The sequence below is a fragment of the Thermobia domestica genome, chromosome 12 (assembly GCF_964235325.1).
Source record: "Thermobia domestica chromosome 12, izTheDome1.hap1.1, whole genome shotgun sequence".
NCBI classification, from domain to species: domain Eukaryota; kingdom Metazoa; phylum Arthropoda; class Insecta; order Zygentoma; family Lepismatidae; genus Thermobia; species Thermobia domestica.
In genome coordinates, this window is record NC_137465.1 from 206887391 (window position 1) to 206914927 (window position 27537).

At 35.0% G+C, this 27537-nt stretch overlaps 1 protein-coding gene across 4 annotated transcripts in view; it reads left to right on the forward strand.

Moving 5' to 3' along the window:
• Scgalpha (sarcoglycan alpha) overlaps positions 1-27537 on the forward strand; it is a 72719-nt gene that overhangs the window by 14884 nt on the left and 30298 nt on the right. For all 4 annotated transcript variants that reach the window (XR_014127843.1, XM_081734649.1, XM_081734648.1 and 1 more), the window contains exons 3-7: positions 5843-5982; positions 8455-8533; positions 15745-15946; positions 17442-17616; positions 21970-22187. Coding sequence is in view for 3 of the 4 variants with exons in the window: in XM_081734649.1 (XP_081590775.1) it covers positions 5843-5982; positions 8455-8533; positions 15745-15946; positions 17442-17616; positions 21970-22187 (814 nt within the window). In the remaining variant the exon portion in view is untranslated. The remainder of the gene's footprint in view (positions 1-5842; positions 5983-8454; positions 8534-15744; positions 15947-17441; positions 17617-21969; positions 22188-27537) is intronic.

Consider the following 27537-nt stretch of genomic DNA (forward strand, 5'->3'; position numbering starts at 1 on the left):
TTTCATGACATGATTTTGCAAAACAACAAGTTATTGCGCGTTGTACATTCAAACGAAAAATATGTCACCGACCACTGTACTGATATTTATTTGGTGTGTCACATATTAATGAAAATAATTTGTTAACATTTTTGGAAAAAGTTTCGGAAGGTAATGCAGGGTGTCTATCGGTCACGAAAGTAACGAATGTCACGAAAAAGTCACGAAATCAGAAAACGGTCATGAAAGTCACGAAAAAGTCACGAAATTTAGCTTTTGGGTCACGATTTTTTTTAAACTGCAAATGTAAGTAGAGATTGGAAAATTTTGTTCTATAAAACATCGAAATTAAAAACCAAAAATGTCTATGGTCGGCTTTAGACGCTATCAAATCGCAAGCAAAGTACGTTTGTATCGAATGGATGAAAATCCGGCCTAATTCGCGCCCAAATTCGCTCTTGAAAATGTTAGGAAATTTTATGATTTGGTAGAGAAAAGGTCACGAAGAAGTCACGAAATTTCATTGTGAAATTTTAGTAGACACCCTGTAATGGATAAATAACTGTTAAGACGAACCGCATTATTAAGTTTCATTAAAATTTTATGCTTCAATATCTTTTTTCTGAAAGTGACACCTTTATGTTACTCCATCAAATTGTAAATTGCTTCATCAACCTTGTATTTGTCATTTATGAAAGTATTTGGAATTGTGTTGAATTCCTTCAATATTTTTGTTGCGAATCGTGCGTTTTTTTAATATATATTTTTTTAAATGAATGATTAAGTTACCGTTAAATGAAATAAAGACATGTGTATTGCCGACGCAGTAGTCTATCTTTTTCTATTATACTTGTGTCCTACTTTTCGCTTGTCAGAATCTGGTCACCCTACCTTGGCAATACAGTTATAACTTCAGGGTAGCCATCCTTACACGAGGCTTAAAAAATTACTACCAACAAACATAAACAAGATATACAAAAAATATTTGTATTACTCCAAAAAACAATGTAAATATTTAAGGAAAGTTTGTTCGTTTTTTTAATATGAAATAGATTTTTTTTCGGGATGGGGCAAGATGTAAAGGACACACGGAACATTTGCCCGACGGACCAGTCCATCCTTGAGTATAGAAGATAAGTCGAAAGTGCTGAATTTGAAATTTAGTAATCCATAAAACAGGTGTGATTTCATGTTTAAAATCTGTTACCAGAAAGAAGATTCAAATGAAATAGATACGGATAGAATATCATCTATATATTAATATTTAGAAGAAAGTTTTATAAAGTAAAGAGCCAATTGTCCACAAAGCGTATCTATTGCTAATTAGTTATCTTTTGTATGGAACACATAATATAATGGACTACTTATTTACTTATGTTGTTTATTCAATTTTTCTTGCCATATTTAGAATTGGGCACTCTTCCTCAGGAACACTTAATACAGGAAAGGTCCTTTTCACAATATGATCTTCAGACACACACATGTATATATATATATATATATATAAAATATAAAATACAGGAAAACGTACTCTGCTGCTTTGAGGGAAACGCTCACGATACAAGGCTCGGCTATTACCCCTTGCGTAAATGTAATGCATATCTAACAGCTCGTGGATAGGGTAGTTTGCCATTGCGGACGTACTACAAAAAAATAAAATAAAATAAAAAATAAAAGAAACGAACAGAAACCTGTGGACTTGAACTCGAATGTGAACACCTCAAAACAGCACTTCCACACGTTACGTGGTATTACTATGTGTGCCACTCACAAGTTGTATAGGTGCCCACTACAACACACATTTGACGCGACTCTACACAACAAAACTGCAAGACACCCTTCTGTGACACACTTTTAATTAACAAACAAGCGACGTCAGTTCCGTAGTGTTACCAAGGGCATCATGCCCCTAGCGGAAGAACTATGAATCACGTACGTACTGCTATGTGTACACAAAAGTAGCACCTGTTCTTTACTCTGTGTAGGTACTCCTTCCAGCTCCATGGTACATGTTTGAGCATTGAAAGAAGTTTCATGTCTCTTTTCTCTGGAGTGAATCCTCTAGGCTTTCTTCCAGAAAATTTTGTCCCGGGAGGACAAAATCGAAATGTGTGTGCGCTGCACTGGCATACTATTTTGGTATATTTTCAATAGCAATTTAATTTTTCTTAGCTCCAGGAGAATGAGTTGAGTTGATTTTTAGTTTAGCGTCCCTTTCAGCAGCGAGGTTATATGAGACGTGGACCTACTGATTAACGTGGAATCCGAACCACATGAGCTCCCGCCGGGTCCAGGAGAATGAACAGTTTGCCAACTCCAAGGGGTGAAGGAGAAGCACGTTTGAAAGTATCTCAGGGAAAAAAATTCTGCCCACTGAATATATACTTTCAAGTATAATATTCCAACGCATTTATTTGTATTGTATTGAAACAGGCACAATAGCTTGTTTCTTGTCTGCTTCTGTACACAGAATTACGTATCACGAGGAGGAAATTCTTTCTGCAGTTTACTTTTGCCGAAATTATATTCAAGTAATTAGTAGGAATCCCTTGAGCATTCGTTCATCAAATGTGACTTAGAACTTATGACTACTACGTGTTATATTTCTTTACATGCTACCTGGCACCGTCGTCCTATACACAGTCATTTTACTTCTATTCTGGATCAAAGTTCCTTTCTCCCGATTTTTACACGCTCTTAGGTTGGGGACGAGGCATTTGTATCTTTCTTTCTTTCGAGTCCTAACAATGCACTTCTAACTTAACGACTTACTTTTTTTTTTTTTTCGTTAAAGTATTGTACTATTGATTGTTGTTTATTTTCCTCATTGAACTTTTCACAAAATACTCCAGAAATTCTCCAGTTTCTTTAGAGCTCGATCTTGCGCCGTCCCTGCACTACATTGAGTTGTGCAATCGTGGAATCTACGACTAAAAATAATGAAGTGGACATTTCCTTTTACCTGACTTTGATCCGACATTTTTTCTCAAGTTATGGATGATTTTGTATTTTTCCGACAAATTTTCGGATGTTCATAGCGCCGAAAGAAAGTATTTTTACTTCCAGGTTGATCTATACTTTTTATTATTTGTTTGTTTGTTTGTTTATTTTATCTTGGTATCAGTAATCGTTTCCCAAGCGTTGTTAACCGTGCACATTAACACACTGTATATTCATTTTGTATCAGTAGTGGTAATTAAGAACTATTGCGAAAATTTTTATCACCTTGCAATTGATTAGGGCTACAAATTCAGTTAAGAATAATCCATTTATTGAATATACAGTAAAAATGCGTTGAAAAGATACAAGCAGGAAGTTAGTGCATCAATCTAAGGATATATTTATATACTGGTGTATACAGCAGAATAATAGGGGTTACCTAAAATATACTGGGAACGCCAAGTGACCACGGAGTACTAATAAAAATCTTCGTAATAGTTCTTAAATTACCATTGTTGGTACAAAACTTATGTAAAAATCATATTGTGAAATAGGGCTTAAGGCAATGTGTGTCCTTGAGGAAAGATGTTCGAGTGTAATACTCGAAATATAGGAAGAAAAATTGACTGAAGAACATCAGTAGGTGAGTAACCAGTTATATTTCCAAATCCTAATCTACTTCAAGCTAATAGGGTCGAACGGAAGTCGCAGCTTAACTCACCGAAAGTTCACATAATACTTCTGAATACAAGATACCAGATGTTTAGGTCTATTCATGTATAAGTTCAGTGAGTCGATTTCATGTTCTGCATGTTTTTTTTTTTTTTCTGATGATTATAGCATACATGGAATAGGATGAAAATTCAGATTAAAGAAGCGTGGTCTTACCTGGAAATCGAACTCAAGTCTTCGAGTTGCCGTGCAAGTGAGATAATCATTATGGTGCCTAGTCCGCTTCCAGAACTCACCTTTTGTTCTCGAGATCAGTGCTAAAGTGAAAGGTGTGTAGCTGTTCAGGGAACAGATTTCGGTGGTGTAGTGGTTAGTGTAACGGCACTAGAAGCTAAAGACCCGGGTTCGATTCCAGGTCAGCAGAATATGATGAAATGAAGGATATGTTTGAATATATATATATAAAATAGGAAGAGTGCAGAATACATATAATTCTCCCATGCTTAATACGCATTAGTCTTTTAAAGCCCATCTCAGTCATCGAAATACTTCCAGCGGCATGAGGGAGATAAACTTCTAATGCATATACAAAGGTCAGTCAAAATGTAACACAATCCATTGTAGCTTGGGAGCGGTAAGCACTAGAAAAATGAAATTTTGAAGGTAGAAGCATTGCTCCTTTGAAAATGCCACTCGATATATGATCCATTTGCTTCGTTGCCTTTATTTCCAGGACACGAAGCACGTTCGTAAAACTCGTTATTCCACTTTCTTACACACAATGAATGCTTTTCGCTCTCAGGATCGAAATGAAACAGCCAGCTTTCATCACACATGATGGATTCATGAAAGGATTCTGGACGATTCCCCAGAGAAACCTTGCAGAAGATCCATCACATGCGTTATTCCTGATTTGCATCATCATTCTTGTCAAGAGCCGTGGAATCTAGCGAGCACAATTATTTTCCGTATCCTGGTCGTTAAATAGCGTTAACATATATATCTTTTCCCCATACCTGTGTGCTCCGTAGTCTGTCGTAGTGATTGATTTGTCTGTTTGGATGAATTCCTTAATGACTGATGTGTTTCATCGGTTGTGACCGTTGACAGTCTTCTTGTCCATGAATAGTCCTGGGTGCTACAATCGAAACCACGCCGAAATCCTTGAAGCCAACTTTACACATTACTTCGATCCATTATGTTGTCCGCATGAACTAGTAACACTTTACTGTGAATCGATGTTGCCTCCTCCTCGGACTTGTAGAGGAGTTTGATCACTGGACATTGGCATAGTAGGTGTATTCATGCTATCAACAACAGAAAATAAAAATTAGGTAGAGGTTTGGTAGTAAAGGATCAATGATTCTTCCAACAAAATTTCATTTCTCTTCTGCGTACCATTAACAAGCTACAGTGGACTTTGCATTAGTTTTTGACTAACTTCTGTAAATGAAATTGCATTGACACTTCAACGACCTCGACACTGCAAGCTATTTCTCTTCATAGAAAAAGAAATAAACACTAGTTCCATCAGTGAGTTTCCGAAATGATTGATTTTTAATGTATCCCGTGCGTTGCAGCACATTTTATGTTTCTCTGTATGTTTTATCTTGCAACTGATGCGAGCACCTTCGATAGATTGAAGTGCTTCAATCATGTAACATGCATGCTGAAAACGTTGCACATAGTCCAATATTGCAAAATTTGTGATTCATCCATGCATATGCTGAAAATTTGTATGGATGAGGTTTATAGATGATCTCTTTATAATACTGTCACTTTCTTAGATGTGAATATTATTTTCACCGTGTGGGCGTAGCCAAATAGCATTCGTGTTTCCCAGTTTTTTTCTCAAGATTTCCGTTTTCCATTAGGTGAATACAGGGATGGTAGCTTTACATATAAGCCCTTGCCGATTTCCACTTTTTTCCATTGTTGTTGTAACTGATTTTTAATGATTTCAATGTAAATTAGCCTCTCAGGCTTAGCTGGGATTTTTTTTAATGAATAAATAAATAGTATATAAGGTCAGAACAGGTACCTCAAAATTTGTGTGAATGTCAAATTCACCAACAGCATGTAATATCATCAGTACAAAGTTTCATCCTTATCATGTCATATGCTTCCATAGAAGAAGTTGTAAGGGCTTCGTAATGTCTTAATAATTCCTTTGTTTGTTTGCTTGTTTTTAATAATTACGTACGTTTTCGTTGTAAGAAGATTTTTATGTTTGTGTGTTTGTGCTAAACAGGTACCCCTGATCAGTATTCATATCGGCCGTCTTTGTTGGATGCTCCAGACCTTCCTCCGTGGATCCATTATACGTATAGTTCGAGACATAGAACAGGATTCTTATATGGGGTACCTCCACAGGATTCAGAAAACATAGAGGTAAGTGCAGAATACAGTGGCTAACATGCATTTTCTATCATTTAAAAATGTATATGGGTTTGACTGTATGTTTGACTATGAAAATAGTTTTTCTTTTACTTGGTGGTTTAGAAAAAAAGGAGAGTGTTATATTTTGAATTTAGATAGAAACTCAGATTTGTGGAAGAAAAGAAAAACGTTTACAAATATTTAGGTTAGATAACAGCTTATATATGTGTGTGTGTCTGCTCGTGCGTTATGTTTTGATTCGTACCTAAACAAACCTCGAGAACAATAGAAAGAAATGCAGAGATCTTATTAAACGCTTGCAGGGACATGGATTTAGAAGTAAATGCAGAGAAAACTAAATACATGGAAGTGCGTCGGGATCGTAATACGGCAAATTATGCATGCCTTAAAATGTTAAATAATACTTTTAATAAAGTGGATACTTTCAGATATTTAGGATCAATATTAACAGACGAAAATCATATTCACGAAGAAATTAACTGTCGACTAAAAGCAGGGAATTCGTGTTACTATTCGGTTCAAAATCTCTTGTTGTCGCGAATTCTGTCGAGGAATTTGAAGCTTAAAATATACAAAACTATAATCATGCCTGTTGCTCTGTATGGTTGCGAAACATGGTCGCTTACTCTAGGGAAGAACATAGTCTGAAAGTATTCGAGAACAAGATCCTGAGACGAATATTCGTACCCAAGAGGAACGGGAATGGGGAATGTCGGAAACTTCATAACGAGGAACTACATAATTTATATGGTTTACCCAACATTGTTAGGGTCGTCAAGTCTAGGAGGCTTAGGTGGGCAGGTCATGTAGCTAGAATGGAAGAAAGTAGAAATGCTTTCAAAGTCTTGACTGGAAGACCAATCGGTAAACGACCATTAGGAAGACCTAGGCGCAGATGGGAGGACAATATTAAGATGGATCTCGCAGAGATAGGAATACAAAGTAGAAACTGGATCCAATTAGCTAAGGATAGAAGTCAGTGGAGAGCTTTTGTGAACGCGGCATTGAACCTTCGGTTTCCATAAGCCACAGAGTTAGTTAGTTAGTTAGTTACGACTTTTTTAAATTTTAATAAATAAGTACATACTCTGATCAGAAAATATTAATTATTTAAGTTAATTCTTAGTTTTTAACTCGTTACTTCTTTCATAGAAGCATGTTTAGATCACTGGCCTTTATCGTGGCGGAGAAAAGTAGCCTCACTGCTGATATTCTTACTATATTTCCAATTAATCAACTAACGAAATGATTATAATAAAACTGAGAAGGTTTTGATTTTATTCATTGCATTATCGTTTATGTAGAATTCTAATGGATTGCTTCCTTTATTTTTGCATTTCATATTTAGATTCGCGTTTTACTGGTACATAGAAATTGCCATTGATATACTTGAGTTCCGGAGTTGAGAGCCGGATAAGACACACATTGTTTTTCTTATCATTTCAAGTTTTGCTGTTAGCGCTTTGACACTTTCCCATAGAGATTGCATTTGCTGTTGGATTGCATATTAATATGAAAGTATCGTATGAATATAATATGTAGCCATTCAATTTCCAACCCATGTCATTGCTTGCAATTCCAACACCATTTCATAATCCCAACTGCCAAGAAAACGACAACTGCATATTTAAATTATGCTGAAGGATGTGTTATACTAAATTATACAATACTTATAAATTATATTGTACATTTAAATTATACTACAAGATGTGTAACTTATCTCAGTAACAAAGATAAATAAAGTGTTGTAAAGTATGTAGAGCTATTATGAAAGTTATGGTTAATTTTTTAAGATATATTTACATAAATTCTGTATCTCCACATGAGGGGATTGATGGCGGAAAGATGAACACCAACATTCACGTTTATCAGACTACGTGCGTGAGGGTGGTGGGGGAGAAAACGTGTTTTGATCTCCTTATCAGCTTGTCTGGAATAAACCATAAATTAGGTTCCCTCTGTATTTGAAGAAATAAATATTATATTGTCACGAAGTACAGATGACCTATCGCTTGTTGATCGATATATTTTGATATTGAATTGTGGCAACACGGTGTATTTTGTCAGGAAGATTTGAACTGGAGAAAATGAAGATAAAGTGTACAAGAGCATTAGAATTATCTTATTCAGCTAAAATATTTGCACAACATTCGTCCGTTTGCTCCTTACAGACGGCGGAGTGAATTGGATGTAAATGGTAAAGTATAATGGTCTATGAGCGATAGAGTACGTAAAGCTACGTAGTAATGTGCTAAACGCTTTTCAGCCTGAAAAAAAATTAAAAAATATTGTCTCGCCTTGGAGCTAATTCATAATAAAATGTTACTTTTGCGCAATAATCCTTCCCAATAATTTATTTTTATAATAATTGGCATACATTGTAACTGATATTAATAGTAATACAATTAAAGTACGTGCTTGATTGTTATGTAACGCTATTTTTTTATTTCTTTTTTCTTGCAGCTAGAAATCGTTGGTTTGAATAGAAAAGATTATGAAACGCGGCGTCGGGTTGTTCACATGAATATTCAAGAAAAAGATGGTAAGAAAAAATGTCTACTCGTATTTTATATTTACATCATTAAGTTGGTACTTTGTCATACACAATCACTCATTATTCATATATTCTAAACTCTTAGGTCACATAGGGGGCGCGGTGGCTCAGTAGTAGAGCGTTCACCTCCGGTGCTTGGGGTCCCTGGTTCGATCCCAGCTCGCGCCGTGTGGACTTTGTGGTGAGCAAACACCGTGCTCGTGGTTTTTCTCGGGGTTCTCCCGTTTTCTCCCACTCTTCATTCCACCATTTCACTTATTTCTCTTTATCACCGTCTCCTTTAGCCTAACCGGCATAAACGTGGGACGTTAAACTTAAAGATTTCATTTAATTTTTCTTAGGTCACATTTATGTGGATAAGAAACACGTACCGCAATTAAGTGCTTTTCTTTGTTAATTGATGTTCAAAAGAATCAACAATTTTATTTACAGTAAACTCCGAATGTCCGCCTCGCAACTATGCGGCCTAGTTTTCCTTTATTGTAATTAAATGAGGAAGGGAAGGCGTTGCATTGGCAACATTGTCAAGGCATTGGAAGCGGGTGTCTGGTACGATTCTCTTACGTGTTTTGTGCAAAATACAAGTTGTGACAGAAAAAGAGCGGCATTCTGCTCCTTGTTCATTGTTTCGTCTAATGGACCTCAGTACGTACAGTTGTACAGCATGCGTAAATTGTTGTTGAAATATGCTTAGTGAGTTCATAGAACTCTGGTCTATCCGGCTTTTTTGTTATCCGGCCTGCCCTTCCGCCACGTTAGGCCAGGTACTCGGAGTCTACTGTATTTATTTATTTTTGTAAGGATATAGTTCCGTAAAGATTACACACTATAAATTAATTGAAATATATTTTATAGCTTTAAACTTAAAGTAATAATAATTATATATAAATTAAAATGAGAGGCAATTCATGATCGAAAAACATATATACATATTATAGATACAGTGTAAAGGAGTTGATTTCGTTTTAGCGTTTCGGTACAATACATACGGTGTTGTTGCAAAATTAATACAGGATTTAGCATAACTTAACTTTGACATATGACAATGATCATAAACTTTTTGCTATATGTTTTGTTTTGTTTCATTTGAAAGTACGTAACGCTGTTCTGCGTTCTGCGCTACTGAAATGTGCGCTATGTTTTCAAACTTAAGAATGTAGAATATCAAAACATGATTTTCGCCTAACTCTTGGTATGAAATTAAATTTACCGGCGTACCGCACAAATAACTCGAAACGTTAAGAACCTGACATACTAAAAATAATACAAAATTTACCATTTTTCTTTCGCTTGTTTTTCATAAGTGAAAGGAGATAATGAAATGCAGCTTACCACAATCGTAGATAATGTTATTCTACAACTGAAAATATGAATTTGAAGAATATTCAGTGTTGCTATCCATAGAAATTACAGTGTTGTCAGAATAACAATTTCCCTAAAATCTAAGTTAAGACAGCGACTAAAAATATTGTCTTGGAATCCTGTTAATTACTTTTTAAATAATAGTTGCGTTTAGTTTGTAATGAACAAAATAGTTTTAACATACAGTTATTAACATTAAATAATAGTGTTATTTAAAAAGTAGCTCACAGGATACCGAAACAACATGATATGTAATCAAATGCAGTTGAGTTCGTTCCTCTAGTCGCTGCCGTAACTTAAATTTTGGGGGAAATATTATTCTGATAACACTGTAATTTCTATGGATGAAAACACTGAAAATTCCTCAAGTTCATATTTTCTGTTGTAAAATAACATTATCTCTGATTGTGGTAAGTTATATTTCATTATCTCCTTTCACTTGTGAAAAACAAGCAAAAGAAAAATGATAAATTTTGTATTATTTTTAGTATATCAGGCTGTTAATTAAGTATTTCAGGAATGAATAACTTCTATGCTGTAGGAGTAAATAACCTAGTTACTCGTTGCCAAGACTATTGATAAATTTTGTTTCGATTAATTCCGTTCATTTTCAACCATGTTATTACAGTTATTCAACCAGATTGGAAATGTCAAACATCATGCATTAAGTTTGCAACAACCTAGTGGGAACACTGAACGTAACTTTCAAGTTATTCATTTCCCCCAAAATCCAAGTTAAGACAGCGACTAAAAATATTGTCTTGGAATTCTGTTAATTACTTTTTAAATAATAGTTGTGTTTAGTTTGTAATGAACAAAATAGTTTTAACATACAGTTATTAAAATTAAACAATAGTGTTATTTAAAAAGTAGTTCACAGGATACCAAAACAACATGATAGTAACCAAATGCAGTTGAGTTCGTTCCTCATCATTGAAGTATAGAGAAGGCAAGAAAGAGAATTATATGTGCCAAATATATATGCCGAGCCGAACACTTACGTTTCCGGCTATATATGCCAAATTCTGTTTGACATTTTTAAATGCTCTAATTAAAAACAAAAAGTCACGCAAGTGTCGGAGCAAGGTTCAAGTAAGAAAAGACACAAGAAAGATTGGGACACGGTCTACTGGAAGTTACTATGGGGAAACCTAGCTGTACTCTGCTTTAGAGAACATTTAATATACCGCTTTTGACTGTGTTCATAATGAAGGGCGAAATTGAGAATATCCTATTATCATGATCTCTTCAAAGTCCAAACTGCTTAGCTAAGTTATATCATGAGATACCCGACTAACTTTAAGCAAATTTTAATTGTTAAACAGTTTCTTTACAGTAAGTAGCACATTTTGCGTTCATTATTATCTTTCAACATCATCAGATACATCAGGAAAGTAGTGCAGTACAAGACATGTTCGGGAGATGGATAAATAACAATTTTAGTGTATTGATTTGGTAATGATAGGACACAGTAGAGCACTCCTGTTTCTCCTGGAAGGAATTTTCGTTTTAATTAAACCAAAGGATAGTTTAGAAAATTTGTAGTTCTCTTATTTCATCACATGGTATGACCTTATGGAAGAATCATGTGTAAATCAAGCTACTAAGGTCACTAACATGAAGCTGCAATCTTTGTGTAAACACTTCAGAAATGTGAAAATGGTAGATGTAAGTAAATTTGGTAGAGAAATGTTCACAAGGCATGGTTTGCATTTAAATAAAAGGGAAAAAGAATTGTTAAGCAATGAAATTTGTGATGTAATTAACAGTGATATGAGTAATAAATCTAGGTCTCAAGCAGCGTTGCCAATACCTTGGGAAGTAACTCAAAGTAAGAAGAATGTGGATGAGGTCACTTCTTTTTTAGTTCAAGGGTAAATTTAACACAGCGAGTAGGCTTACGTATCTTTCATCAAAATGTACAAGGGTTTTCCATTGGGAAACAATTAACGATGGAAATTTTGTTGACGGAAATTCTGAAAGATGTAGATATTATTTGTATAACCGAACATTGGTGTGCACAAAACAATATAGAAACTATAAATTTACCAAATTTGAAGCTAGCAAGTAGTTTCTGTCGAGAAAAGAAAACAAGGGGTGGTTCAAGCATTTTTGTAAAACATAGTTTAAAATTTAAAGAATACACTAAGTTTAAACATATAAACGATGAAAAAAATTTTGAATGTTGTATTTTGGAGCTCCCAGTGGAAAAAATTGTAATAATCTGTATATATAGGACACCGGATAGTGAAGTTGAAATATTTGTGCGTAACTTAGAAGTAATACTCTCACATTATAGTTGTACTAAATACAGCCCAGTAGTAGTAGGAGATCTAAATATAGATTTTTTGAAAGATATTGATGTAAAGATAAAAACATTATTGGGTACGTTTAATTTAAAACATTTAATAAATAAACCTATTAGGATAACTCCAACCAGTATATCAGCACTAGATCAGATAATTCTAAACTCTGACTACTTGAGCTCAAGGGCGCAAGTGATTAGTACCGGATTTTCTGATCATGAAGCTCAGATTGCTGAAATATGTGATAAACGCTTCTCTGTAACTCAAAAGTGTAAGAAATATAGTGTAAGAACTTTCAAAGTTACAAGGGTATTCAGTAATCAGAATATCAATTATTTCAATTATTTACTTAGTCACGAAACATGGGAAGGTGTACTTTCATTAAACAACGCCAATGATATATATAATGAATTCATAAAAAATTGTTGCTTACTATTTTGATATAGCTTTTCCTAAAATGAAACTCATGTTAAAATCCCAGAAGAAGGGACAATGGGTTACTCCTGAAGTACTAAAAGCAAGTGCTACAAACATAAATTTACATAAACTTAGTAAGGTTTTTAAAACAAGTTGTGCAAAGTCCTACTATAAACAATATAAAAAAAGGTACAAGGAACTAATTAGAACGACTAAAAGGAACTACTACCAACTTAAACTTGCTTATGCATCGAATAAAACTAAAACCATGTGGAACATTATAAATAAAGAAGTAAATGGTGGCAAAGAGACATCATATGTGGATACAATAATACATGAAGGGAACAGTGTATCAGACCCAAGGGAAAAAGCAGAAATTTTTAATAATTTTTTTATAAATGTCGCAAAAATTATGGATGCTGATAAAGTAAATAAATGTAAACAGAATGGCCACAAAGTAGTTACTGTATATAATTTTAAACAAAGTTCAAATAAATGTGAAAAAACAATCTTTCTACAGCCAGTATCAGAAGATGAAATAGCAAATATAATAAAATCTCTCAAAAACAAAAATACAGCTGGAATTGATGAAATCTCAGATAATTTATTGAAAAGATGTTTCAATTAGGTGACAAAGCCACTTTGTCATTTAGCAAATATATCACTTACAAATGACGAGTATCCAGAAAAGTTAAAAATTGCGAAAGTTAAGCCCTTGTTTAAAAAAGGTGAAAAGCAAAACATAAATAACTACAGACCAATATCTCTCCTACCTGTCGTTGGAAAAGTTTTGGAAAAAATTATGTATAACAGGGAGAAAGTAAGAAATATTGTAGATAAGAAAGAAAACTATATAGGAATCTTTCTTGATTTGTCTAAAGCTTTCGATACAGTACAACACAGTTTACTTTTGAACAAACTGGAGAACTGTGGAATACGTGGTAAAGCAAGGGACTGGTTTAGTTCGTACTTAAAAAATCGTAGGCAGGTCGTAGAAATAACGCATAAGAATAATAACATTGTAGAAAGCTATTTATCAGATGAATAATATATAAAACACGGAATTCCACAAGGATCTATTCTAGGGCCATTGCTCTTCCTTTTATATATTAATGATTTTGAAGAAAGCATATCTTCGGCAGATGTCACCCTTTTCGCTGACGATACCACTCTGGTAGTGAGTGGAAAAAATGAAAAATTATTGGAACAGAATGCTAGGCAAACACTAAGTGAAGTATCTCTTTGGATGAAGAACAATAATCTCTTTGTTAATATTGAAAAATCCGTTGCTATAAATTTTCATAACAAGTGCAGTAAACCAATATACCCTAACCTATATCTGAACCAAAATAAAATTAACTATACAACACACTGTTCGTTTTTAGGTCTTACTATATATCATAACCTGACATGGGAATTTCATATAGAGTCAGTTATTAATAAATTAAATAGAATATGTTATGCACTAAGGATTATTAGAAAGAAGGTAAATTTAAAATTAGCTAAAACCTTGTACCATTCGTGTTTTAACTCTATCTTGCAATATGGTATCATGTTCTGGGGAAATTCAAGTCAGAGATTTAATGTTTTCAAAATTCAGAAGAAAGCCATAAGAATACTTTGTGATAAGAAGCCGAATTTTTCTTGTAGACATTTGTTTAAGGAGGTCAATATACTTCCTCTGGATAGTTTATATTTGTATCGTCTCTTTTTGTATTTGAAAGAACACTCATCGGCATTCGTAACAAATAAGGATGTACATAATCATAACACGCGAAATAAGAATGATTTTCATTTGTGTAATCACCGGTCAGCAATGTATCAAAAAAGTGTGAGTTATGGTAGTGTTAAGTTGTACAACATGTTGCCTATTGATATAAAGTATGAAGAAAATATGAAAAGGTTCAAACAAAAGTTAAAATTATTTCTATTAGAAAATTCTTGTTATACGATTGAGGAGTACGTAAATATCATGAGAAGGTAATATTACTTTATTTTACTCATGTAAATTTTTTGTACATATGACGCATGTTACACTTACTTGAGGACATTCCTCGTACTTGTAAGTTCATACAAAAGAAATAAATACAATACAATACAATACATGCTAGTACGAGGGATCATCAGAAAGTAAGGTTACAAAACCTGCAGTGAAACGTGTATATATTATTTCATATAACCAATATAGCCAACAGATAGTACATGTATTAGATTATATTTTGACATAGTCTCCATATCGGTTGAGGCACCTGTCGCAGCGTGGGATGAGTTTGAAAAGATTCGCTCCTGGTAAAAATCCTGTCCTTGCGTGGTCAGTCACGTTGTCATGAAGTGTTTTATCTCCTCCCGCCCTCTCTACCACCGTGCCCTTTGTTTTAGTAAGTCGATAAAAGTGGGTTTCGAAAACTCTATCCTCATTTTATATTTGTTTTTTCATTGATCACTCATATATATTGATATTGACATTCAGTATACAAAGTGGGAGCGCGGTGGCTCAGTGGTAGAGCGCTCACCTGTGGTGCATGGAGTCCTTGGTGGATCCCCGGCCAAGTACAGGTAAGTTTGTAATGGACAACATCGTCTTCGTGGGTTTTCTCGGGGATACTCCCGTTTCCATCCGATTTCTCATTCCACCAGTTGTTTCATCAGTATTCACTTGCTTTAATCATCGTCTCACTTAGCCTAAACGGCATAATCGTTGGATGTTAAACTGAAGTTTTCAATATACAAAGTGATTTTTTTTTTTAACTTGAGATGGCAAAATATCTGGAGAAATAAGCATCGGACGACAAAAATGTTCGAAATAAAAAGTTAATACCTTACAGGGGAAAATTCACCAGTTGCAAAATTAGCCCCTTCTAACCTGATATGGGATGCGGGCAACTTTCAAAACTTAAATGAGGACCCCTATTTTTTCGGATCCTACGAGGAAAAATAAGTAAGCTTTATTCAAAACATGTTTCTCGATTCGTCGTAAAATGTACTGTGATCAGTGAAAGCTATGTTCCATAAGGTTAATTACGTTAAGAAATTAGATAATAATTATCGAAGTAATGTATAACTGTTCAAAATAATGTGAATGCCGAATTCACGTGCTATTCACTTTTGTTTCAGGTCGTGCGAAGTATGAAGTTCAGTTGAAGATTGACAATTTGAATGTAGAAGATATGTTTGATCTTTACAGACAGAATAGACTGTTGGATATTTTCCGTAAAAGACTGTGGAAAGAAAGTGAACATAACATTTACATAACCTTCTTAGCGTCAGCAGTTGATCTTGGAGCCAGATTGCCGCTTCGACCTAACGAAGGAGAAGGGTAAGCTGTTTTGTTGCTTTGCTTTTAATACTTTGTGACTATTACTGAAATTATGATTTTGTACTAATGGGATTCACACACCACTATTTTAGTATTTTACAACGATTAAAAAATAAGGTAAATGATTTTTTTTTTTTTTTTTTTTTTTTTTTTTTTTTTTATCAGTAACTACTGACGCTACAACGATTTGATGTAATTTGTCCGATAGTCTGATCCGTTGAGACAGACAGCGTCAAGTTGGAACATGTTTTCAGTTGTCAGTCAGCGTCCAGAACCGCTAGAGTGAGGTTGTGTTTACCGTGTCTGTCGCGCATCATGGATTTCGAACAATGCGTGAGCATTAAGTTCTGTTTCAAGTTGCAAAAGAGTGCCAAAGAAACTCATCAAATGTTGAAATAGGTGTATGGCAATAATGCTATAATTCTGAAGACTGTTTACAAGCGGTATGAGGGATTTAAAAGCGGAGATAAATCCTTAGAGATCGAGCAACGTTTGGGACGTCTATGAACCTCAAAAACAGAAGAAAACATGCACAAAAGTGGCAAAATTTATTCATTCAAACAGGCGAGTAACTATTCGAAAGCTTTCCGAAGAAATAAACACCCCGTACGGGTCCGTCTAAAGAATTTTTAAAGCGGATTGGCAAAAGAGAAGAGTGAGCGCGAAATTCATTCACCACACCTCGCTTTTGATAGCGCGAGTTTTTAGCCGAAAAAATATTCCTGTTTGTCCATGTCTACTGCAATATTGAGATATAGCACCATGCGACTTGTGGCTCTTCCCAAAAATCAAAATTGTGCTAAAAAGAAGACGTTTTGACACCATTCCTGACATTGAGAGAGCCACGACAGAGCAGCTGAACGCCCTTCCAAAAGAAGTCTTACAGAAATGCTTCCATCCATGGATTCTATGTTGGGATAAGTGCAGTGCTAGCCAAGAACAGTTCTTTGAAGGAGATTAAATCAAATTCCATGTACACTTTTTGCTTTGTTTTTAATAATATTATTCACCATATTTTTTGATCACACCTCGTATAAGTTTGTACACGAGCAGGATAGAAATGTACATTTGATGCCTATTTATAGAAGAGGAACCAAAGATATGAATTTACTCGTAGGTTTAGTAGTCCACGCAAATTTAAAATACCTTATTTTTAAAAGAAATTTCTTACTTTCTTATTCATATACAGGGTGGCCTAAAAGTAGGTATACAGTACAGTACTGTATTTTATATCACTTTTTATTGTTATCCATCAGATAGACTTAGTTTCTTTATTATTTGTTCTTAATATATTTTTGCTTACATCTTAAGCTCGGAAGAACCGAAGCAAATAAACCCATAAACTAGAATTTTATACTTGATCAATGCAGAGGTGTATACCTATTATTGCGCCACCCTGTATACCTTTCTAATAATTTTCAGTTATTTAAAAAAGCTTATCTTTCTAATAAACTTATAATATTTCTGAATTAATAATTATTATTATTACTTGCAGCGTTGTTATGCGAATCGGAAGCGAAGCGAAATTTTCCAGTGAATTGAAACAGCTTCAAGAGGAAGTAAGACCGCTTTGGAAACTCGGGACTTGTCCTCGGGATTTTAAGCGTACGACAGTCGAAAGAATATTTCGAGATGCGGGATTCCTCTTGGATTGGTGCAACTTCCGACTGGTAACTTTTTTATTACATTAATATGATAATAGATTAATATTGAACGTACAACTTGCTTAAATATCTAATAATATCTTAGTTTCAGTAACTACTGTAAAATAGCACTGGCGAGAAAGCATTGGGCGAATTACGCGATTTTGGATTACATTTTAAACTTTGGGCCTCTGTCTTATACAGTCTCCGTGCTGAAGAGTGATCCTAAGCTTTAGCAAACAAAACTTTCCTTTATATAGGGTGGCTACAGGTTATCCCTGAAAATTTGTAACATAAACCACTAAACGTACGTAAATAACTACACGGAAAGAACTGAATGACATGAACAACAATGCTTTCGAGAAGTTTTATTGAGATAGGAGACATTAAATGTCCAAAGGATCAGTTTGTCGACCGTCATTCTCATGACAACATGTTTCTGCTTGTGTGGACAGTGTGCCATTTCTTTCCTTATCCTTCACGTTTCCTGTGGCGAATAGTTTCTGTTTTCATGGTAAAAGTGTTTGTTTCAGGGGAGGATTCTCGTTGAAATCTTGTCCGCAAGTCTGCACGCACTTCTACTAGATTCATAGCTGTATGGTTCTTTCATGCACCCAACAACCTGCAATAACACGTTCTTCAATACTGTAAGTGGAAGTATCAGCCATCGTTCACACAACCTGAAACAATGGAAAACCTTACATTAGCATTTATAAAGGAGTAACGGGAAAACTGACATCAACATTTATGAAGGGGAACTAGACTTTGTGGCCACCCTGTAGGAGACCTATACATCACCAGTTCTTTCTTTTTGATAGAAATAATACAGTAGCTTTATATGGAGTTTTTGCGAGGGGAAAATTTAATTTCTAAGATCAAATGTATACAATCAGTAATCATTTACAGTGTTATGATCGCACGTGGATTGAATCTAGCGTAATAACCTGTTGCTTTAGGATACAAATAGGAGAAATTTTGTCCAAATCATTTTCGTTTTCTGCAAGTATTGTGTTTAAAAAATGAAATCTTTCAGTTTAACGTCTCACGATTATTTCCTTTAGGCTAAGGGAGATCTTCTAATCCTTTGAATTAAGGCAAGTTAATGATGATGAAAGAATTGGTGGAATAATACTGTGGGAGGAAACGGGGATACCCCGAGAAACCCACGGACACAATGTTGTCCACCACAAACTTCCTTGGCCAGGGACCGAAATAGGAACTCCACGCACCAGAGGTAAGAAATCTACCACTGAGCCACCGAGTCCCTCATTTAATGTTTAAGAAACGCGCTCAAAGTTGGATCTAATATATATATATATAATATGATGCTTCAGTATTATTACTATCTTTTCTTTCCTAAAGATTAAAATAAATAAATTTCGGTAACCATCATTTTCTATATTTGATTAGTGTGTGTGTGTGTTTATTGAAGGTTACTGAAGTGTTATTTTGTTTTGAAAGTGTATTCTTGAAATTGTATAGTGTAGAAGACAAAATTTCAGGCCTTAACCCTAGAAAGACCAAGGGGAGGGGGGTCAATTTTGACCGCGAGTTCTTCTTTATTTGGTTTGTATGGATTAATATGTATTCAGGATTTTTTTTTTTTTTTTTTTTTTGTTATTCCTTTTGACGAAAGCTTCATTTTCGCTTTTTTTCAACTGGAATACTCCATTGATTTTTTGGTTAAAAAAAAAAAATAATCATGTGCTTGCAGATTTTGACCACCCTCTTGCTCATAGGTGCTATCCATTTTTTCCCCCAAAATTTCTTTCATTTGGTTTTTTATATCTAAAACATGTATTACTTTTTAAAAATATTACTTTTCTCCTTTATAAAAACACACTTTTATAGAACTTGTAGAGTGTTAGTTATACAGTAATACTGGTTTTCTGCATAGTATTGTAAGAAATTTGGTATAATATATAAGGAGTTTTACGCACTTTATTGAGCTCGTTTTTTTTATAAATAAAAGGCACAATTCCTGGAAAAGTTTCTTTTTTGAAATTTAGTTCAACACGTTAACTCAAATTGAACAAATATACTTTGAAAGCTACTTAAAACCAGCGCGGGCAAATTTGACACATCTTGGTCCTTCACGTACCACATGCGAGCACGGCCTTTCTAGGGTTGATCCAATAGCCAGGTCAGAGAGTTTGGTCGTTATTTTTTCTTAGGAATTCTAAGGCAAACAGAATAAAGGCCAAATGCCTATCATCAAATAGTGAAAATCGTAATTTTTTATACAATGGAAAACTAAAAATACACAAAACGTCCACAGTTGTATAGATAATCTTTATTTACGTCACACCATTTTGGATATATTGCATCTCTTGAATAAATTTGGAAATTACTCTTAAATCTTGAGCAAACAATAATTTACTTGGGTTTTTATACTCATATATGAATAATGGAAATATGATAACTCAAACTTGATTCTCGAGAAACATTACAAGAATCTTATTCAAACTGATAGTTTGTATGATATACAAGTAATAATTAGTCTATGTCAATATCTGAGTGTTCTATGTGAAGGCAGGTTCTAGTCCATATAACCTAACGTAGCTATGTGGGGCTACTAAGGTAATAATTCAAGGTAGAGTTACAGCTTCTTTTTCCTTTTGTTCAAAAAGGGTTGTGGTAAATTAGAAATCCAGAACTAGAATGGAGGAATAGGTTAGAAATTAGAATTAGGTATATACAATTACAAGGTGTCTATCGGTCACGAATGTCACGAAAAAGTCACGAAATCAGAAAACGGTCATGGAGGTCAAGAAAAAGTATGAAATTTAGCTTTTGGGTCACGATTTTTTTTATTTGTACAAATATAAGTACAGATTGGATTTTTTTTTTTCAATACATCAAAATTCACCACTAAGAATGTCTACGGTCGACTTCAGACGCTACCAAATCGCAAGCAAAGCACGCTTCTATCGCATGCATGAAAATTCGGCCTAATTCGCACTCAGATTTGCTCTTGAGAATGTTACGAAATTTTATGATTTGGTAAAGAAGAGGCTACGGAAAAGTCACGAAATTTTATTTTGGAATTTTAGTAAACACCCTGAATTACTGTTGTTATGGATTTATTACTCAGGTAGTCACTTACACACATTAATTAATATTCTTCCAATAAAAGCACTCTAACTTTATATAGTATCAAGAAACCAGAACGTTTGCAGAGGTTAATGTGGGGCTCGGATTTCTATGACCTAAAATTTTGAAATTATATCTTCATTTATGCCCTAAAAATGGCAGAATATGACCTAAAATATAACCTAAAAAAGGCGTTTTTGGTGCTGCAAGAGTTAGAGCAAACATCCCCTTGAGTTTTATATATAATTCAATAAATATTATAATACTATACTTATATCAAAGAGTCTTCCCCTCCCCCCTTAAAAAATGGGTCTTACCATAAGTACCAGCAGGGATTTCACAGTCTCCCGGGAGTAAATTTTTCAAGGTCATATTTTCGATCGAACTTAATATGGATTATCAGTATTTTCGCAATATCACTTTCATCTCTCGTGTATTGAAAGTTTCCCTCGGATGTGGATGAAAATATTTTCCCCCAGTATGCAACAAAGAAATTGGATTTCAGGGATCTGTGCAGGAGAGAAGAGGCTGATCAATTTCTCTCTCTTCTCAAAGTGGTTGATGCTACGCCAGGGGAAGCACTTTGATCCCTCACACGGTATAATGTTACACAAGGCCAAATATTTCTAAAAAAAGAAATTTTAAACAACCCCCATTACCACACACAAATATAATTCTGAGTAGTTAGTGAAATTAGCCTAAAATAACATTAAAAAATACGTTTTTATTTTTTCTTCGAACTCAAAATATAATGTAATGTTAAAGTAAGGTCCAAATATACATTTATTTGACCAATAGATATGTTCGTGTTGACAAGAGTCAGAAATGTGTGTATATTTAATTCGACAAATCAGAAGATGTCAGAATGAAAATATGAATGTCACAGAAATCCGAGCCATGATAATAAGTATTAGCCGTGCAATCGTTCGTTTAATGTTCGACGGATGAGTTAGCGAAGTTTTTTGTTAGATAATCGTTAATTGATGAAATGTGATGTATATCTACAAACTGTAACTTTGATTCACATATCTTAAAACATCGAAAAGATGTACGGTAATATCGTCAGCTAGATAATCTTCAGTAAATGTTTAAGCATTTCACCCGAAAAATGTTTCAGATCTCGAGCCCATTAATAGTGTGTACATATAACGTAGTTCCACATTAATGAGACAAATTGGACAGGTGGCCAAGCTATTGGAGTGGCCAGCTTTACAAATCTTAATATAGCTGTCCTGCTGTTAATTATCTCCTGATAATTAAGGATCGTAAATTTACATTTTCTTTCAGGTAACCCACGATTCCATGGTGCATCACACAGATGAAAACGAGATGAGTTATTCTCCTGTGACGTTAAGTAAAGAGCGCTGGCGAACACCTGCCCGTTCGGAAGTCCCTCAGCGGAGCTACGTTCATGAATTTGTCTTCACCATTCTTGTACCCATGATCGTCATGCTGGTCCTTGTTCTTATCTTGTCTTTGATTCTCTGCTTCCATCACGAAGGAATGTAAGTAGAAGCCATGGTTCCAATATAAATAATAATATTCTTTGTTAACATTAAGAAATGGAAGCTTTTCGAATTTTCTTTGTCCTCATAATGAATTTAAAACGGTACTGATTTTTATATATCGTCGCTGCGCCTCGAAGTACCGCTATGTGACAGTTTTGTCAAAAATGAGTTATGTCGTGTAAATAAACCTGAAAGCTGTCAGGCAGCGTCCCTTATAACGTGGTAAGTTAAAAATTCAATTGTTTCGCTACAACAATGAAAAATTATCGATTGAAATTATGGCTTAAGATGCTCATCACGTACGCATTGATTAATGTATACAAATGCTCTGTGTGCTTATAAAGGCGCAAAAGGCACTACGTAAACACAAAAATAGTAATATAGTATTGTTGAAGCAAGTTACAACAATATCCAGTGCATAATATACGCAAAACCAATTTTATTACATTTCTCAAGTGTTTTCGTATATTTGACAAAATTTTAAGAGTTCGGAATGTTTTTTGCTTCTCCTGAAAAGTTGTGGTTTCAACACATAGCGGTTCTTCGAGGCGCAGCGACGATATATGCCTGTTCGAACCAATTTATGCTGCCAATATTCATTCGCTAAATCTTCTGCGGGGCCTCAGTTCCTTATGGCATATGTTCCGGATACTATTATACATACTAACACTTAATTACCATTTTCATTAGTTGTAGTTCACCGGAGGCACGGTGGCTCAGTGGTAGATCGCATACCTCTGTTGAGTGGGGTCCCTGGTCGATTCTCGGCCAAGTAACTCCCGTTTCGTCCCACTTTCTCATTCCACCAATTCTTCCATCATCATTCACTTGATTTAATCATTGTCTCTCTGAGCCTAAAAAGAGCATACTCATGGGACCTTAAACTGAAAGATTTCATTTTAATTGTAGCTCACTTATACATGGTCTAAAAGTCAATTGAGGAAATTTATATAATTACATATGATCCAAAATTTTGTGAAACTCCAAGGCTTTATTGTTATCTTATAAATCAGGGATGCAAATAAGGAACAAAATTTTACTCGCCCAAGATAAAAGCTACTAGCTCACATCTCACAATAGAAACCATTTAGTTACCTTTGAAATAAATAATAGTAATATTAAAAGCTCGCCCGCATCGATGAAGGGCGAGTGGTCCCATTGTTTATCAAGACTGCCCTTATCGAAATTTAATTTAGCTTACTTAGTGTAATGAAAATTGATTCATAGACTAGTCTTTCTACATATAACAACGTTTATGAATAATATTTACTTTCTTAATGACCATAAATTGATTCGAATAGGAAAACAAGACGCAACTCTGAGGTAAAATATAGGGTGAGTCAAAATGATGTTCCCGATTTTGTTAACTTATTATTCGAACTTAAAAATAATCATTGAAATCAGGAACATCATTTTGACTCACTCTATATTTTACCTCAGAGTTGCGTCTTGTTTTTCTATTCGGATCAATTTATGCTCATTAAGGAAGTAAATATTATTCATAAACGTCGTTATGTGTACAAAGACTAGTTTGTGAATCAATTTTCATTTCACTAAAGGAGTTAAATGTGTTTTTATTGAGATTTTCACATAATCCCCTCTCTTGGAGTGGAACTCAATCAAATATCAGGACCTTACCCCATGCTCTGGAAGATTTAAATGAAAATTCTATGAGATGTTTCGTTAAAGAAAATTCAAGTTTGTCGAATATGTTTTAATTTTTTCTCAAAAATTTCCAATCTCTCAATTACCTTCAATTGAAACGGCCCGATAGTAAGGGAGCGCATTGTATCTAATTTTATATCCTGAATATTTATTAAACACTCAGATTTTTATAGAACATTATGTGTGTGTTTTGTCAGAGATTAGGGACTTACCCCTGTAGTTTGGGGGTTGCAACTGGTGAGAGAGAAGATCGTTCGCAATCAATAATGCATATCATCATTAGTAATAATACAGTAGAGTTCCGCAAACTGATTCCCGATATTTCGACACTCCGTATAACTCGACGATCACGTTTTTTCGTAAGTCGGTAAATGATTTTTGCTGAGCAAGCAAAACATCATCTTCGAAATAATGTTTTGGTTTATTAATAGCTAGATTGTAGTAATTTCTAAAATCGCCTGCGCAGTGCAGACAGTACAACTATGTTTTGCTGTGCAGACAGTACAGCTATGTTTTGATTATTGTATTATTATAAGTACAGTGCATATTTATGCATATGAACGATCGCATGCTTTCCTGTTTTGTTCAAATATTAGTTACGGAATTAGTTTCTTGAAAATTTTGCGCCTTTCCCTTTGTGATATCAATTCATAGAAATTCCAGTCCACCTTAGTCCTCCTCTCAATAAAAAAATGACTGAAGAAAGTCAACTAGCCTTCATCAATCACCACTCATGTTCCTTTTTATTACGAGGCACATCCAGAAAGTAAGTTTCCCACGCGTCCCATAGCTAGAAAACCGTATGTTGCGCGAAGCGACTGCGTGCACGTGAGAGAGTAAGGTCCTAGCATGGCACATGCTCCAGTGGAACTTCCCTAGTACTCTCAGTAGCGTCGCGGCAGTGGAAGAAGAGGGACGTTCCTATTCAAGCTCGCGCCGCGTGTGAAGTGCGAGCAGTGATAAAGTTTTTGAATGCATAGGACATAGCGCCGATTGAAATCCATCGACAGCAGTATCGTTGCAAAAATGTCAATGCTGACACCATGCGTCTTGCTTAGTGTTCTGGAGTCAGTTACTTCGGCACCCACGTGGCACACTTCTTGAACAAAGGCGCTCCGTGACAGTGGTGTGCAATAAGGAGTGGAAAATGTTCGGGAACTGCCGCTGGCTTCCGTTATTGTGAAGCGACGATTCTGCATGATGTGTTCCCGGACAGGATCCACAAGATCGTCTGTGATGACGGTAGGCCTTCCACTGCGCTCCTCCTCATTTTGGCACACTTTGGTGTCCTGCTGCAAATTGTCTATGCCAGCAACGCACCATCTGCTTGCTCATGACACGAGACCTGGCACAGCTGACGATGGATTTCAATCGCGCTATGCCCTGCGCATTCAAAAACTTTATCATTGTTCGCACTTCACACGCGGCGCGAGCTAGAATAGGAACGTCCATCTCCAACCACTGCCACGGCGCTACTGAGAGTACTAGGGAAGTTCCGCTGGCGCATGCGCCATGGTAGCACCTTACTCTCTCACGTGCACGCAGTCACGTCGTGCAATAAATGGTTTCCTAGCTATAGGATGCATGGGAAAGTCACTTTCTTGGTGCGCTCTGTATTACTATTCGTTAACAGGCTTGCCAGAAGGTTTATGGTCGTACGAATTGTAAGTTGAATTTCCACATTAGATTAATACGCAGTAAAATATTGAGTTGTGAATATCCACATTCGGTCGAGTTTGCGAAATTCTACTGTAATAATATTAATAGTCGAATAAAAGTGACCTTATATTCGTTTGCGCCTCGAAAAATTATATTTTGTGTTTATATTTCGAACCAATTGAATATACTGAGTTTATTAGAGCATGATAATCTTTTTATGTTTCAAATTGCAGAAGCCTTTGTTAGCGTATGTTCTAACGCCGCTCAAGCTTTATTTACATATTTGTTTTCTTTTCTCCAGCTAAAATCTTTCATTTATAATTATTATGCAATATTAGAGTTAGTGAAAAAGAATATTCTGTAGTATTCGCGTAATTATACAATCAATACATGCTTTTGTAACTTTGCATTTGTTTGCGTGCTTATTGTAATCTTTCCAGGGATGATGCTTCAAGTGATTATTTTGAGTCAGTCTTTGATATCTTTGAAGAATTCTGGAGGTAAGCAGTGGCCCCCTTGTGCCTATCGTGTGACCCTATCCTCCTACTAAGAGAATAAAAGTCGTAAAAATGCTTATTTCACTAACACTAAGCTTGCTGATTACAAACCTTGCTTCGTAAAAAGTGCAATGTGATTGGGATATTACTGTATTTTCGTTTCTCTAAAGAATTGATTTTCAGGACCTGATAAACGGATGCTGTCGTTGTGTGTAATTCTTTCACTTAGCATGCTTGTAAATTTCCAGAAGTGGCAAGAATGTGTGACATTTAATAATACGAGACCAACCTTGTAAACGGCCCATACGGGGTTGCCACTTACTTAATCCTCTGCTGTGTGATTACTAATTAAGATATCGGGATGATTTTTTCTATGCCAAATATGGTTGTACCATACTTTTTCCTGATGGTAATTTTGTTTTTCTTAGTGTCGAATTTTCCTCTCAAATTTGAGCCCAAAGTAAAAAAATTGGGGATTTTTGAAATTCCACTTTTCTTTTTTCCATTTTCCTTATAGCTTCCTTCGTTTTAGAGATATCTACTTAGGACTTGTCGGATACATACCTAGTATGGATACCTAATTGTTGAGACCAATTGGACTATCCCGCGATCAGTGTTGCCAACTTCTGAAATTTTCCCTATTTTTGGGTAGAAAAATAGAAATTTTCGAAATTTATAAATCCGTACCTATACGTACAAACGCAAATCAACTTACGCCAGTCGAATATCAGTCCTTACTGAAAAAAAGCAAGTACAGATTGTTACAATTGGGTAATTAGGAGGCGCACGAAAAATTCGAATTTAGGTGCTAAACCTTTTTATTTTATTATTTTTTTCTTCTGTTTACCATAATCTATTTTTTTAAACTACAAGCTTCGTTTCTTAGCTATCGACATGATTCTTGTAAGACTCATGACTTGATTGAGATATGTTATTGGTGTACGAAAATTTATTTTAAGATAGTCAGCATCTGTGTGGTAGCAGTGTTTCTAGCCACTGAAAATTTTAGTTCCCTATTTTAGAGGGAAAATTCGGAAAAAAATCCCTTTTTCCCTCTTGTTGGCTACATTGGAACATATGTACCAGTATCTGAAAGCCTCGTCTTTGGACTACATAACGCACCATGGAAAGTTTCACTTGGATAATTAGACGAAATACAGTTGAGGTTTACAGTAGATCTTGTACTCGTAAGTGGAAAGATAATTGTGATTTTTTTTTAAGTAGAATGAGATATTTTTTTAATGACATTCTTACTTTATTAGATATCGTCACGATACTTGTAGGATATATTAGAGGGATAGCAAAGTTTATTTTAAGATAGTTTGCGTTTGTCAGATAGCAGTGTTTCCAGCCACAGAAAATTTTAATTCCCTATTTTAGAGGGAAAATTCGGAAAAAATCCCTTTTTCCCTCTTGTTGGCTACATTGGAACATATGTACCAGTATCTGAAAGCCTCGTCTTTGGACTACATAACGCACCATGGAAAGTTTCACTTGGATAATTAGACGAAATACAGTTGAGGTTT